Source organism: Erinaceus europaeus, chromosome 8 (assembly GCF_950295315.1).
Source record: "Erinaceus europaeus chromosome 8, mEriEur2.1, whole genome shotgun sequence".
NCBI lineage: Eukaryota > Metazoa > Chordata > Mammalia > Eulipotyphla > Erinaceidae > Erinaceus > Erinaceus europaeus.
The window spans coordinates 3,305,249-3,320,547 of record NC_080169.1 but is presented as its reverse complement, the minus strand read 5'-3'; the positions used below and the strand labels follow the sequence as shown (position 1 = coordinate 3,320,547).

At 45.9% G+C, this 15,299-nt stretch overlaps 1 protein-coding gene across 1 annotated transcript in view; it reads right to left on the bottom strand.

Moving 5' to 3' along the window:
• BMPER (BMP binding endothelial regulator) overlaps window positions 1-15,299 on the bottom strand; it is a 292,909-nt gene that overhangs the window by 223,261 nt on the left and 54,349 nt on the right. The window contains exon 3 of the mRNA XM_060195832.1: window positions 13,702-13,801. Coding sequence (XP_060051815.1) covers window positions 13,702-13,801 — 100 coding nt within the window. The remainder of the gene's footprint in view (window positions 1-13,701; window positions 13,802-15,299) is intronic.

The following is a 15,299-nucleotide window of genomic DNA, read 5'->3' as shown; positions in this document are numbered from 1 at the left end:
TTTTGCTACAAGAGTATAGATGAAGACAGTGACCCCAAGCCTCCATAAATAAGTGACCTTAGAGGCAGCCATGGAAGACCCAGGTGGGCTGGGCCCAGAATCAGAGCCCATGGAAACTGTGAGATGAGTACTAGTCTTTTTTTTTTTTTTTTTTTTGCCTCCAGGGTTATTGCTGGGCCTCTGTGCCTGCACTATGAATCCACTGCTCCTGGAGGCTATTTTTCCCTTTTGTTGCCCTTGTTGTTTTTCATTGTTGTTGTTATCATTGTTGTTGATATTGCTATTGTTGTTGGATAGGACAGAGAGAAATAGAAAGAGGAGGGAAAGACAGAGGGGGAGAGAAAGATAGACACCTGAAGACCTGCTTCACTGCTTGTGAAGTGACATCCCCCACCCCCGCCGGTGAGGAGCCAGGGGCTCGAACCGGCATCCTTACACTGCTCCTTGCACTTTACACCACGGATGCTTAACCTGCAGTGCTACTGTCTGGCCCCCAGTGAGTGCTATTCTAAGCCACTAATATTATTATGTCTTGCTACATGTTAATAGATTAATAGGCAGCAGCAACTGGAGGCAGTTTTGGTAAGCACTGGAGAACGACACCAGCGTTGGGAGACGTCTAGCCTCATGTCTGAGTGCTGCATTGTGCACAGGATATGACAGGAAGACTTGGACACCATCCTCCTGTGTTAGCTGAAGAGCATTCTCCACTAGCCTATTTTAGAAAAAAAGAAAGAAAGAAGAGGAGAAAATAAAGGGAAATAAAAGAAAACGGATGCATCCCAAGTCAGCAGTGAACTTCAGAAAGCTAATCTTGCAATGCAAAGGCCACCACAGACCTGCCACTTAGACGGCCCTCCAAACCCCCACGGAGTCTGAAGAGCAGAGATTTCTAAACAAACGGGTTCAGACAAGTTCTAAGGGGAAAACTCACCTCTGTTTTCAGTTTGCTTACTTGCTTACCAGTTTTAACGATTAAAATCGTTTTGTGGCAAATACCATACTAATGTCAACAGAATCTTTTAAAACAAATAAGGTCACTTTTATTTAAATGGCATAGCAGACTGGTTGACATTATGAGAATCAATCTATGAGACGGGATGCTATGTGTGTCTGTTTTTGGTTAGAGAAAAGAAGGAAAAGAAATGCCTACACGAGAGTTTTGTTCTACTTTGCTTTTTCTTCTCTTCAAATGCCAATTAACAGCCCAAATTCACATTTCTGAGACTAAGTAGCTGACATAAGCTATACCAATCGATTGAAATATGTACAGGAAGGCGATAATCAGCTCTCATCAGCAAACATGTGGAAATTCTCTCAAGCTCAAAAATACGGTAAAAAAAAAAAAAGAAAAAGAAAAATAGTGATGCAGGAACTGAGTAGTTCAATGACAAGGATGCTCTTCAGAGCAATGCAACACTTGAAGATGTTGTCAGTGGTTGGTTAAAGTCTTGCCATTAAGACGCTTAGAAGCATAGATGGTACAAATTCTGTCCTGCAGAAAACAAATCATGTCAGGACCAGGCAGCAGTGCACCTGGTTAAGTGCACACACCACAATGCACAAGGACCCAGGTTCAAGCCCTACTACTATGACTCGACTATTATTTCACTATACTCTTATTACTCTACTATTATCTCACTATACTCTACTCTTATCACTCTACTATTAATCAATCTATTGATTAATATCTACTCTACTCTCACTATCACTATACTCTTATACTATCACTGTCGCCGTACTCTATCACTGTACTCTTATACTATCACTGTCGCCATACTCTATCACTGTACTCTTATACTATCACTGTCACCATACTCTATCACTGTACTCTTATTACTATCACCGTCACCATACTCTATCACTGTACTCTTATACTATCACCGTCACCATACTCTATCACTGTGCTCTTATACTATCACCGTCACCATACTCTATCACTGTACTCTTATGCTATCACCGTCGCCGTACTCTATCACTGTGCTCTTATGCTATCACCGTCGCCGTACTCTAGCACTGTGCTCTTATGCTATCACCGTCGCCGTACTCTATCACTGTGCTCTTATGCTATCACCGTCGCCGTACTCTAGCACTGTGCTCTTATGCTATCACCGTCGCCGTACTCTATCACTGTGCTCTTATGCTATCACCGTCGCCGTACTCTATCACTGTGCTCTTATGCTATCACCGTCGCCGTACTCTATCACTGTGCTCTTATGCTATCACCGTCGCCGTACTCTAGCACTGTGCTCTTATGCTATCACCGTCGCCGTACTCTATCACTGTGCTCTTATGCTATCACCGTCGCCGTACTCTAGCACTGTGCTCTTATGCTATCACCGTCGCCGTACTCTATCACTGTGCTCTTATGCTATCACCGTCGCCGCCGTACTCTATCACTGTGCTCTTATGCTATCACCGTCGCCGTACTCTATCACTGTGCTCTTATGCTATCACCGTCGCCGTACTCTATCACTGTACTCTTATTACTATCACTGTCGCCATACTCTGTCACTTCTTCTAGCATTTGCCCTTCTTCCACAGCCAGTTAACAGCGTCAGGTTGAGCCTGATGCAAAGCCTCGAGACCTCCTTTGAATCTGGAGAGGTGGCAGTCATTGACTATGTGGGTCATAGTCTGTCTGGAGCCGCAGGTGCACTCTATCACTGTACTCTTATACTATCACTGTCGCCATACTCTATCACTATGCTCTTATTACTCTACAATTATCTCACTATACTCTACTCTTATCACTCTACTATTAATTACTCTACTATTAATCTACTATTCATTATTACTCTACTATTAATCTACTACTATTACACTATTATTAATCAGCCTCAGTGATTAAAAAAAAAAGAAAAGGTTTTTTTTTTTTTTTGCCTCCAGGATTACTACTGGGGCTCAGTGCCTGCACCATGAATCCACCGCTCCTGGAGGCCATTTTTTTCCCTTTTGTTGCCCTTGTTGTTGTAGCCTTGTTGTGGTTATTATTGTTATTGTTGATTTTGTTGCTCTTGGAGAGGACAGACAGAAATGGAGAGAGGAGGGGAAGACAGAGAGGGGGAGAGAAAGACAGACACCTGCAGACCTGCTTCACCACTTGTGAAGCGACTTCCCTGCAGGTGGGGAGCCGGGACTTGAACAGGGATCCTTACGCTGGTCTTTGTGCTTCACACCACGTGCACTTAACCTGCTGCGCTACCGCCCAACCCCTTAGAAAAGTTTTATGAAACCCTGCACACACACATAGTGGCAGAGAGTGAAGCTCATTCCTGATTGTCTCACTGGAGATTTGCTGTGGTATGAGCTGTCATGGATACTAAGAGACAAAAACAAAGTCTGGGAGGGGGTAGTCCCTAAAAGTTGAATTGGTAAGAAAAGGCACCATATTCTGAGTCACATGTCACCTCCACAAAGCTCACCTACCCAAAAGCTTCCTTTGAAATGCTGGTCCACTCAGACCAAGAGTCCACGGATGGTTAAGAGGGATGGCCAGACAGAGGACAGTAGAGAAGATCCACAGACTGACTGGCTGGCTGGGTTCTCTCTCCCTCACCCTCTCCCTCCCCTTCCCTCCTCTCTCTCCTCTCTTCTATCTTCTCATCCTCTCTCTCCTTCTCTCCCTCTCTCTCTCTCTCCCTCTCTCTTCTTATCTCGCTCTTCCTCTCCCTCTCTCCCTTTTTCTCCCTCTCTCTCTCTCTCTGCCTCTTTCTCCCTCTGTCTCTCTCTCCCTCTCTCTTCTCTCTTTTCTGCTCTCCCTCTTTTTCCTCTCTCCCTCTTTCTCTCTCTCTCTAGTCCTCTCTCTCCCCCTCTTTCCTCTCTCCCTCTTCTTTCCTCTCTCCCTCTCCCTTTATTTCTCTTCCTCTCTCCCTCTTCCCCTCTCTCTTCCTCTCTCTCCTCTGAAGGCCCCTCCTTCCTCATTCTTATCTCAGAGAAAGAATAATACAGGGATAGGAAAGGAGGGTTTGGAGTCTGAGTCCCTCTACATCACATCAAGCTGTCAAGGATGAGACCTCGAAAACCATTATCACCTCATCTCCTTTCGTGTCTCTTTCCCCATCTATTAAATCCATGATATCAACCATACCCATGAAAACTAAAGATAAGGGGTGTCTTTATTTTTGAAACACTCTTGAAGTCTAGTTCATATAAAATCACACTAGTTTAAATAACTGAGAAAGCATTAGCCTATAGCAGGGTCTTTATTGTTTTAACTTACTGGGGATGCAAAATCTAGGACAAACTGTATCCAGTCCAACTACCAAAGAATGTGATCATGTCTAGAAAGAAAAGCCTGAAAGGTTGAAGAAAGAACTACTCCTTTGTTTGTGCAACAGACAATGCACAGTTACTATTGCCAGAAAGAAGGTTTGGTCATAAACAAACAGCCAGATTACCATATGAACTGCTAACTCAGTCTTTCCATCTTAAAATGTTTAAACAATAGGACACTTTGCTCTGTAAGCAAAAGGGCTGTGATTATTTTTGAAAGTTTAAAAAATTGTTCATTCCTATTTATGGTAAGTGATTGGTGCCCTCCAAAAATAGTATCAGTCTTCTGAAAGAAGTTGTCATCTCTCAGCTCAACACTGAAGGTACAGCAAAAAAAAGGGCCCTAACTCATGACCTTAAAGTCAACTATAATTATTGATCTTCAACATTTGACTTGATGCATGGTTCTGTTTTATTTAGTTAAGTCTTGTCCTGTGTAAATGAGCCAAGTCCCCTTAAAACTCTCTATAGCTGTCTTCTTACCTAATTCTTATTCATCAGCACCTAGAATACTGGTCTGACTTTTGTTAATTACTGTACCAATATTTACATTTTGTCTCTTTCCTGAGACATCAGAGAATATTTTGAAGTCAAAAATAAAAATTAAGCTGTTCAAAAAGGCACCCTATGAGATCACAACCTGTGTAACCACAAGACAAAACACAGAAAAACAAAATCAAAGATAAGAGATTATGGACAACAAGCCCTATCTGAACCTTCCACCAAAGCATTACAGACCATTAATATTTCATGCTCTCTGGCGAGAAAGAGGATGGAATTGAACCTTCAAGTGCTTGAAACACATCACATTCATTTAGGATCCACTTATAACCAACGTGCCTTCTGATATCAAATACAGTATTGTTCAGGAAAGAACCCCAAATAAAGGTTGATTCCCAGTCCAAGCAAATACAGAAAAGCCGCCAACACCTTCTGGCTCTCAATGATCTCATTCATCTCATCAAACAATATTGAGGTGTTGTTGTTGTTGTTGTTTTAATTAGATTACTCTTTTTCCCAGTTGCTAGAGCAGCTGGATAAAAACCCATCCCCACTATTAGCATGAGCCGATCTCAAAGGTGTGATATACACTTGTTTGAGAATCATAACTCTTTTTGCTTTGCTTTGCTTTGCTTTATTTGTCGAATGGGTGTTCTAGCCTCATGAAAATCAAAAACATCTTGGCAAACAGTGCTGTATGGAGCGATATCTGTGAACACTGAAGGGTCGTCTTTATTTGTTCTTTTTGGAAAGCTTATTTTGTTACTTAATTTGCCCTCTTTTTCATTTCTTTTTATATATTATTATTCTGTCTCCGGAGCTATGGTTGTGGCTCAGTGTTGGTACTACGAATCTACCACTCCTGGTAATGACTTTTTTTTCGAATTTATTGGATAGAACAGAGAGAAATTGAGAGAGGAAGAGGGGAAGATGGAGGGGGAGAGATAAAGAGAGACACCCGCAGCCCTGCTTCAGTGCCCATAAAGCATCCTTACTGCGGGGGTCGGGGAGCCAGGGGCTCAACCTGCCTCCTCGAGTTGATTCTTGCACTTCCTACTATGTGTGCACAGGACGGCACCACTGCCAGGTCCCCCCCCTTTTTTTTTATTCAGTAGGACAGAGAGAAATTGACATGGAAGGTGGAAACAGAGATGCAGAGAGAGACACCCGCAGCACAACATCACAGCTTGGGAAGCTTCTCCCTGCAAGTGGGGAACAGCGGCTTGAACCTGGGTCACTGCACATGGTAGGTAACACACACTCTCGAAGAGGTGCATTGCCCTCTGACCCTGAGAGCCCTTCTTTGAATCTTTACTTGGAAAACAGTCTCTAAATCTAGTTTCTATAGAACTATCAGTGACTGATACGAGCACTAATCTAAAGGCAGGGTCTTTTTATTTATTTATTATTTATTTTTACTTACTGGGGAATAAATATTTGACATGTAGGTTAGTAAACACGTGTTGAGTGAATGGATAAGACTCATAAACCCAAGGGCGGCAAGCAGGAACAAGATGCCCACACCTCCTTCCGGACCCTGTGGTCCCTATCTGTTTCCTCTCCAGCTCTAACATTCTACTTCCTTTTCACTGTCGACATATTTCTCAGGGGGAAATAAATATGTTGGGATTCTATTTTAATTTTACCTGGCTGTACTGTTCCCCCTCCAAAAATCATTTTAAAAAAAATTGGAATTTTTTCCCCATTCAACTCATCTGAAGGGCAGCCAAATAAGCCTTATTTTCATCAAGCCCCTCGTCAATGAGAAGCAGACAATATCCGTGAACTACTCCAAGCTTCTGTGGCCACCATGACCTTCTGCTAAACAGACTTCTTTGGATGCGACTGACTCTGACTTGTTCATATCAGTGAGTGGCCTGATGGGCGAAGCACCCAGCTGAGCTCACTAGTTACGCTGAGCAAGGACCTGGGTTCGAGACCGTGGTCCCCACCTGCAGGAGACAACCTCATAAACAGAAGCAGGGCTGCAGGTGTCTCTCTGTCTCTCTCTCTATCTCCCCCTTACCTCTTGATTTCTATCTCTATCCAATAAAATAAAAAAATAAATAAATTTAAAAAGAATGAATGGGGGAGTAAAGAGGGAAGAGGATGAGAGACAGGGAAGGAGGAAGGGAGACAGAAATGAGTTGCCTGTTCTGGAAAGCCATCCTGCACCCTCCCAGATCCCACGGGCTGTCCCCTCCCCTTTCCTCTGCCTCCTAGAACATCCCCTCTGAATGGTTTGCATCTGTCCCCTGCCTCCCACTCCCTACGCCCCAGAGCCAACTCCTTAATTACCTCACAGTTCTGAGGGCTATGGTTGGTCAACAAGCAGGACGCTGACCAGGCTTCCCTGGACAGAAGACCCCACCCATGTGTCCCGGAGCTCCGCTTCCCCAGAGCCCCGCCCCACTAGGGAAAGAGAGAGACAGGCTGGGAGTGTGGATCCACCTGCCAGCACCCATGTTCAGCGGGGAAGCAATGACAGAAGCCAGACCTTCCACCTTCTGCATCCCACAGTGACCCTGGGTCCATGCTCCCAGAGGGATAGAAAATAGGAAAGCTGTCAGGGGAGGGGATGGGATATGGAGTTCTGGTGGTGGGAATTGTGTGGAGTTGCACCCCTCTTATCCTATGGCTTTGTCAATGTTTCCTTTTTAAAAATAAAAAAAGCAAAATTTAAGAAGGGGGGGAGACGAGAGTTGGGAGGTAGCGCCGTGGATTACGCACAGGTGCCCCAAAGCACAAGGACCGGCGTAAGGATCCCGGTTCGAGCCTCTGGCTCCCCACCTGCAGGGGAGTCGCTTCACAAGTGGTGAAGCAGGTCTGCAAGTGTCTCTCTTTCCCTCCCCCTCTCAGTCTTTCTCTTCTCTCTCCATTTCTCTCTGTCCTATCTAACAACGACAACAAGGGCAACAAAAGGCAATAAGTAAATAAATAAATATTTTTAAAAGGGGGGGGAGAAAAGAAAACCTATCTTTTCTGATCCCAGATCTCTCCAGCTGTATGCTCTATAATAATGCCCAATAAATATTGGAAGAACTAAAAAAATAAAGATAAGAGAAGGCCTAAAATCAATAAGACAACTTTGGCTGAAACCAGACAACACACTGCACACGTGACCAGGCCCCAGTCTGAGATCCCCACCTGCATGGAGGAAGCTTCACTAGCAGCAAAGCTGTCTCTCTCACTTCTTCTTTATCTCCCACTCCTAGAAAGAGAGAGAAAGAAAGAAAGAAAGAAAGAAAGAAAGAAAGGAAGGAAGGAAGAAAGAAAGGGGCATAAGAGAACAGTCAGGAGCTGTGGATTTGTCTTGCAGTCACTGAACCCCAGGAATAACCCTTGAGTCAATTAAATAGTAACAGAGATGATGATGATGATAATAATAATACCCACTGGCTACACTCAATGCAAAGGCAAGTGCCCACAGCATTCACAAGCCTAGGACCAGAAGGTCTTAGAAGACACAGCCACTTCCTCTGTTCATCGCAGCAGCAGGGGATCAGTAGACAGAATATCATGTTTTCCAGAAGGGAGGGGGAAAGAGCATTATGGTTATACAGAGGCTTTCATGCCTGAGGCTGAAAAGCCCCAGGTTCAGTCCCCCACATCACCGTAAATCAAAGCTGAGCAGTGCTCTCACAATATAGATAGTGTTTTCCCGTAAAAACAATGTCATCATAGATGAAGTGTGATTTTTACAAGCAGTCTAAACTCAGAGAACGGAAAGGAATGATCTGCAAAGGTCTATAACGCATAAGCACCATCACAAAGACCAAGATGCAATAAATATTAACTCTGCCATCATTGAAAGGAATGCAATTAGATTGCATAGAATTATAAATAAACTCTGAGCACTAATTACAGAAACGGTCCCAATAGAACACACAGAATAAAACACAGATGTAAATGAAATCATAAAATCCTATGGGAAGTTTAAATGGCCCCAGATTTAAGAAACAATGGGTCAGCAACAGTTTTTTTATACTTCCCCATGCTATCAGCATCAAAGCAAACAAAGAAAAATAATAACCTCAGAATGCCCTCAAATAGTTATAGATATATATACCTATATATATATTAAGCATTTAATGTTCCAAATTTGTAAACTTATTGAATCCTGACACTGGGCATAAACTGTTTAAATAATTCTAAAAATAACCATAAAATAAATACTAAGATGCCTACAACCTCAGACCAGATAGGTCAGAATCAATTGGTCCTGTCAGTATCTAAGATACTAGCAGCTAGCATTCAGCATTAAATGGTATTGTGCCTGGTGAGGTCAAGTATGGTATGGTAAATCTTTACCATGGGATTGTCCAAAGAAAACCAAGCTTCCAAGTAAATTGGTTATAGAAATAATTATCAAAAAAGCAGCAAAGAAATAAGACTGTGAGGAATCTCTCTCTCTCTCTCTCTCTCCCTCTCTCACTTATTTTGCCTCCAGGGTTCTCACTGGGGCTTTGTGTCTGCACTACGAATCCACTGCTCCTGGAGGCCATTTTTTCCATTTTGTTTCCTTTGTTGTCACTGTTGTTATTATTGCTGTTGTTGGATAGGACCAAGAGAAACTGAGAGAGGAGAGGAAGACAGACACCTGCAGACCTGCTTCACTGCAGGTGGGGAGCCAGGGCTCCAACCGGGATCCTTACAGAGGTCCTTGGTCTTCACACCACGTGCGCTTTACCCAGCTTGCTACCACCTGGCTCCAAAATCCCAGGTTCAATCCCCTGCACCACCACAAGCTGATCAGTGCTCTGGTTAAAAGTAAATAAATAGGTCCTCCTCTGCCATCATGTTCCAGGACCTGAACCCTCCCCCCCACCCACCCAGTCTTTTACTTTGGTGCAATATTACAAGGCTATGTTTCTTGTTGTCATCATCAAGATGCTATGGGTTAACATTATCAGGTGGAGGGAGAGAGAAATAGGCAGAGAGAGAGAGAGAGAGGGAGGCGCAATGACACCAAAGCTTCCTGTACCGTGGCCTTCAGGACTGGGCTCAAACCTGGTTTGTGTGAATGACAAATCAGTGGTCTGCCCAGTCCTTAACAAACAATAATCACAGCTTACTGTAGGTGCCAACAATTTGCCAGTGCTGGAGTGCTGGAGTCCTGGAGATGTGGGTTTCTATGTGATGGTGTGTTTTTAAAAATTCAGAGAATCTCTCTGTGTTGGATACAGAAGCTCCTGATTTGTCGCTGAAAGCAGGTTTCGGTTTGCTTGGTTGCCACAGAACTCTTGTTGATGATTTTTCAAGACCTCCCACCCCTGGCTCACACACAAAAATGTGCATTCCTCTGTGGAGTTAGAGGCTGCCTGGTACTAGACCAACAGCAGAGCGAGTGTGGTGGTCCCCATCTCTGCTGCCTACTTAATCTACGAAATCTCCTGCAGATATTCAGAGAGGCAGAAAGCCAGCCCCCCTTCCTCCTGAACCGTGAACCTGAGTCTCGGAGAACATCAGTCAGGTGCTTGGATTCACTCTTCTTGCTCCGCGGTCATCGTCTCTCTGTACGAAGTCCACAGTCACTGGACTCATAGCTGCCCACACGCAGCACAACCTGACCTTATTTTAACAAATAACATCTCCAGAGGCCAGGTTTCCAAATAAGGTCAGATGCTGAGGCTCCTCCTGGACATGAACTTGGCAACCCGGGAAGGCTTGGTCAGAAAATGGCAGTGTGAAGGCAGAGTCCACATCCTGAGCCACTCTGCTCCCCCTGCGTCCTGGAGAGCGCCACTGTGTGGAGCAGGACACTTACCCCCGGGGGTGTGGAGTGTGACTGGACTCCATCCTCAGGAGCCAGTGACATACAGAAGTGTTGGTCTGCTTCTAATTCTGCTTCTAAGACCCCTTCTGTTTTGATCATCACGTTAGGTTTGCCTGAATTGCTTAACGCTGTGGTCTATTTACACAGTCACTGCTTTACCTGAGACCCGCCCTGCCTACAGGGCATTGGTTTAATCCCCACTAGTTAGATGCAAGCTTGATACTTCCAAGCATGCACACACTTTTTCCTTCTCCCCACCCCCTATCCTACATACTTCCTCTTCTGACCTGACACTTCCGCCTCAGGAGATATAAAGGGCAGAATTTTCTAATGAATAGAGATTAGATTGATTGCTCTGCATTCCTGCTCATCAATAAAGATTGACCTGCGTTCCCAGCTCAGCCATGAGTCCCTGGTCGTCTCTTTCCCACCCGTGAAGCTAGCCCAGCATCTGGTGCCCGACAGGGACCGGCACAGAAGATGGAGAAGAGAGGAGGAAAGGGTACAAGGAAAGCAAATGCATGACCTGTGCTTGCCATGGAAAAAGAAGGCGATGAGGATGAGGATGAGGATGCGGATGAGGATGAGGATGAGGATGAGGATGAGGATGAGGATGCGGATGCGGATGAGGATGAGGATGCGGATGAGGATGAGGATGAGGATGAGGATGCGGATGAGGATGAGGATGCGGATGAGGATGAGGATGAGGATGAGGATGCGGATGCGGATGAGGATGAGGATGAGGATGAGGATGAGGATGCGGATGCGGATGAGGATGAGGATGCGGATGAGGATGAGGATGAGGATGCGGATGAGGATGAGGATGCGGATGCGGATGAGGATGAGGATGAGGATGAGGATGCGGATGCGGATGCGGATGAGGATGAGGATGCGGATGCGGATGAGGATGAGGATGAGGATGAGGATGAGGATGAGGATGCGGATGAGGATGAGGATGAGGATGCGGATGAGGATGAGGATGCGGATGCGGATGAGGATGAGGATGAGGATGAGGATGCGGATGCGGATGCGGATGAGGATGAGGATGCGGATGCGGATGAGGATGAGGATGAGGATGCGGATGAGGATGAGGATGAGGATGAGGATGAGGATGAGGATGAGGATGAGGATGCGGATGAGGGTGCGGGTGCGGGTGAGGGTGAGGGTGAGGATGAGGATGAGGATGAGGATGCGGATGAGGATGAGAATGAGGATGAGGATGAGGATGCGGATGAGGATGAGGATGAGGATGCGGATGAGGATGAGGATGAGGATGAGGATGAGGATGAGGATGAGGATGAGGATGAGGATGCGGATGAGGGTGCGGGTGCGGGTGCGGGTGCGGGTGAGGGTGAGGGTGAGGGTGAGGGTGCGGGTGAGGATGAGGATGAGGATGAGGATGAGGATGCGGATGAGGATGAGGATGAGGATGAGGATGCGGATGAGGATGCGGATGAGGATGAGGATGAGGATGAGGATGCGGATGCGGATGAGGATGAGGATGAGGATGAGGATGAGGATGCGGATGCGGATGAGGATGAGGATGAGGATGCGGATGAGGATGAGGATGCGGATGCGGATGAGGATGCGGATGCGGATGAGGATGAGGATGAGGATGAGGATGAGGATGAGGATGAGGATGCGGATGAGGATGAGGATGAGGATGAGGATGAGGATGCGGATGCGGATGAGGATGCGGATGCGGATGAGGATGAGGATGAGGATGAGGATGCGGATGCGGATGAGTATGAGGATGAGGATGAGGATGCGGATGAGGATGCAGATGAGGATGAGGATGAGGATGCGGATGAGGATGAGGATGAGGATGAGGATGAGGATGCGGATGAGGATGAGGATGCGGATGCGGATGAGGATGAGGATGAGGATGCGGATGAGGATGAGAATGAGGATGAGGATGAGGATGCGGATGAGGATGCGGATGCGGATGAGGATGAGGATGAGGATGAGGATGTGGATGAGGGCGCCCTGGAGACCATGAGCACAGGACGCACCCGGACAGGCTGGGAGCGGGAGAAACAAGACTAGGGATAGCACGTTTAACACAGAGTGTGTGGCCAGTACGAAGAGCAAGGATCTGGGTTCGAGCCCCCGCTCCCCACCTGAAGGGGGATCACTTCACAAGCCGTGAAGCAGGTCTGCAGGTGTCTCTCTTTCTCTCCCCCTCTCTACCTCCCCCTCCTCTCTCAGTTTCTCTCTGTCCTAGCCAATAAAATGGGGAAAAAAATGGCCACCAGGAGCAGTGGATGTGTAGTGCTGGCACCCAGCCCCAGCTATAACCATGGAAGCAAAAAATAATAATAAACACATAAAAATAAAAAATTTAACTTAATTTGAAAATAAATAAATAATAAAAAGAAAGAATGTGTGGGGACAGAAACACAGCTCACCCAGCTATCACACCTGCTATGCCAGGTCAGAGGCCACCTCCCACAGAACTGAACAAAGCTTCAGTGCTGTGATGTGATTTCCCTCTCCCTGTCTCTCCATTTCTCTTTCTATCTGAAAAAAAATAATACCTTCAGGGGTGAAGACTCAATGACGCACTAATCAGAAAAAAAGAGAAGACACACACACACAACGATCACAGAAAACAACTTTGAAACAAGGATATTATAGAGATACTTCAGAGATAAGCAGAAGAACTTGGATCTAATTGGGAAGAGAAGGGAAAAAAAATATTGATAGGAATCAAAAAGAGAAACTGTGTGTCATATGCAGCAGAGGTGGGCAGGGCCAGGACGGGGCTCAGAAAGACCAAGTGTTGAAATTTCTTGACAGGCTCCTGTGCGTGTCGACCAGCCCTTGTCAGCACTTGTTTACATCTTCTCCGTGACATTCTAACAACTTGCCCCAGAAAATAAACTGACTATGCACATGCCCACCATGCTTCCACCCCTCTGTTAATAAGCCCCCCTTGTTGCTGACTCTCTCTCTCTCTCTCTCTCTCTCTCTCTCTCTCACACACACACACACACACACACACACACACACACACACACGTTTCCCTCCCAACACCCTATCGCACTTGCACCCCAGCCAAAAGCTGAGCGAACAAAAAGGTGAGAGAAAGAACTGGAAAGGCCTGCAGCCAACCACCCAAAGGGAAGGCGGCCAAGGACATAAATCACCTTTGCACCGCTCACAACAGGCTCCCTTCTGCTTGATGGCCAGGGCGCAGTCTCTTGACAGCACGGGGCACTTCTCTCGCTTACAGGTCACTTCCTTGTTCTAGGCAAAAAGAGACAAGAGACAGCTGAGAGCGACTCCATACACCATCTCTCTCCAGAGCTCAGACATCTGGCTGAGGTTTCCCTGGCCTCCCTTCTGCCTGCATTATGGCAAGAAAAGTCTGTAATGGCAAACAGGATGTCTCCCGGTGCCCCCACCCACCACTCTCTAAAAACACAAGACATTTTGAAATGTAGGACAGACTCGACGGGATGAAAATGTTCTTCCTGGAGCCGGGTGGGTTGAGCACACGAGGATGTGGGTTTGAGCCCCCGGTCCCCACCTGCAGGGGGGGGAAAGCTTTGCAAGTGGTGAAGCAGGGCTGCAGGTGTCTCCCTGTCTCTCTCTTCCTCTCTATCTCCCCTTTTCCCTCTCAATTTTTGGCTGCCTCTATCCAATAAGTAAATAAAGGTAATTTTAAAAAGTTAAAAAAAATAAATGAAAGAAAATAAAAAAAGAAAATGCCCTTCCTTGCAAGCCAATGTAACCTAGATTACCAAATGGTGAGAGACTTGTTCCCATTCTGGTCTTGAGTTTCTTGTTAGCACACACTATAGAAATGATAATATTTGGGTAAATCATATTTTGTCCACTGGGCTACCTAGTCCAGGGCTGCATCGTGAGAACAAAAATATTTGCACACGGCTTTCCAACAATCCTTAATAGTCGAGTGCATTAAAAATGCAGCGATCTAACGTTCCAACTTAAATAATGACAAGGTCGGGCACCGAATCAGCTCAGCACAAGAAAAAACAACATTCCGCACGCCAAGCAGAGACACAGTCCTCAGTGTTCCTCGGTCCCGAGACAGCTGCGTCCCATTAGCCCTCATGAGGGTGACAACGCGCTGAGCATGGGCACCTTGGTTCTGTCCTGAAAGGCTAGCCGCTCAAACGCCGTAGAGAAGACCCAAACGTGAGGGAAATGCCTTTCGATGCACAGACTGGATGCGGAGGTAATGATAAACAAACAAATAAATAAATAAATAATAAAAAGAGTCAAAGCTGATATTACCACATTTATCCTATGGGATTGTGGAGGCAGATTAGAGGGAAAGGACTAACTAGCTCTGTCACCTTGAGAGGAATCTGCAGCCTTCCTGGAATATGTGAAAGAGAAATACTAAATCAGGGGCCGAGTGGTGGTGGCGCACCTGGTTGAGCGCACACATTGTAGTGCACAAGGACCCTGGTTCAAGCCCCCAGTCCCCACCTGTAGGAGAAAGCTTTGCAAGTGGTGAAGCAGGGCTGCAGGTCTTGGTCTCTCTCTCCCTCTCTCTCTCCCTCTCCCTCTCCCTCTCCCTCTCTATCTCCCCTATCCCTCTTAACTTCTGACTGTCTCTTTCCAATAAATAAAGATAATTTTAAAAATAGAAATACTAAATCAAACCTCCTCTCTGAGGGGGTTGGGAGTTCTAGGACATTCTCAAGTTCAAACAAGGCTGAGGCATAGACTTGTTATTGCTATCAATGAGGACATTTTTAAATTACTTGATACT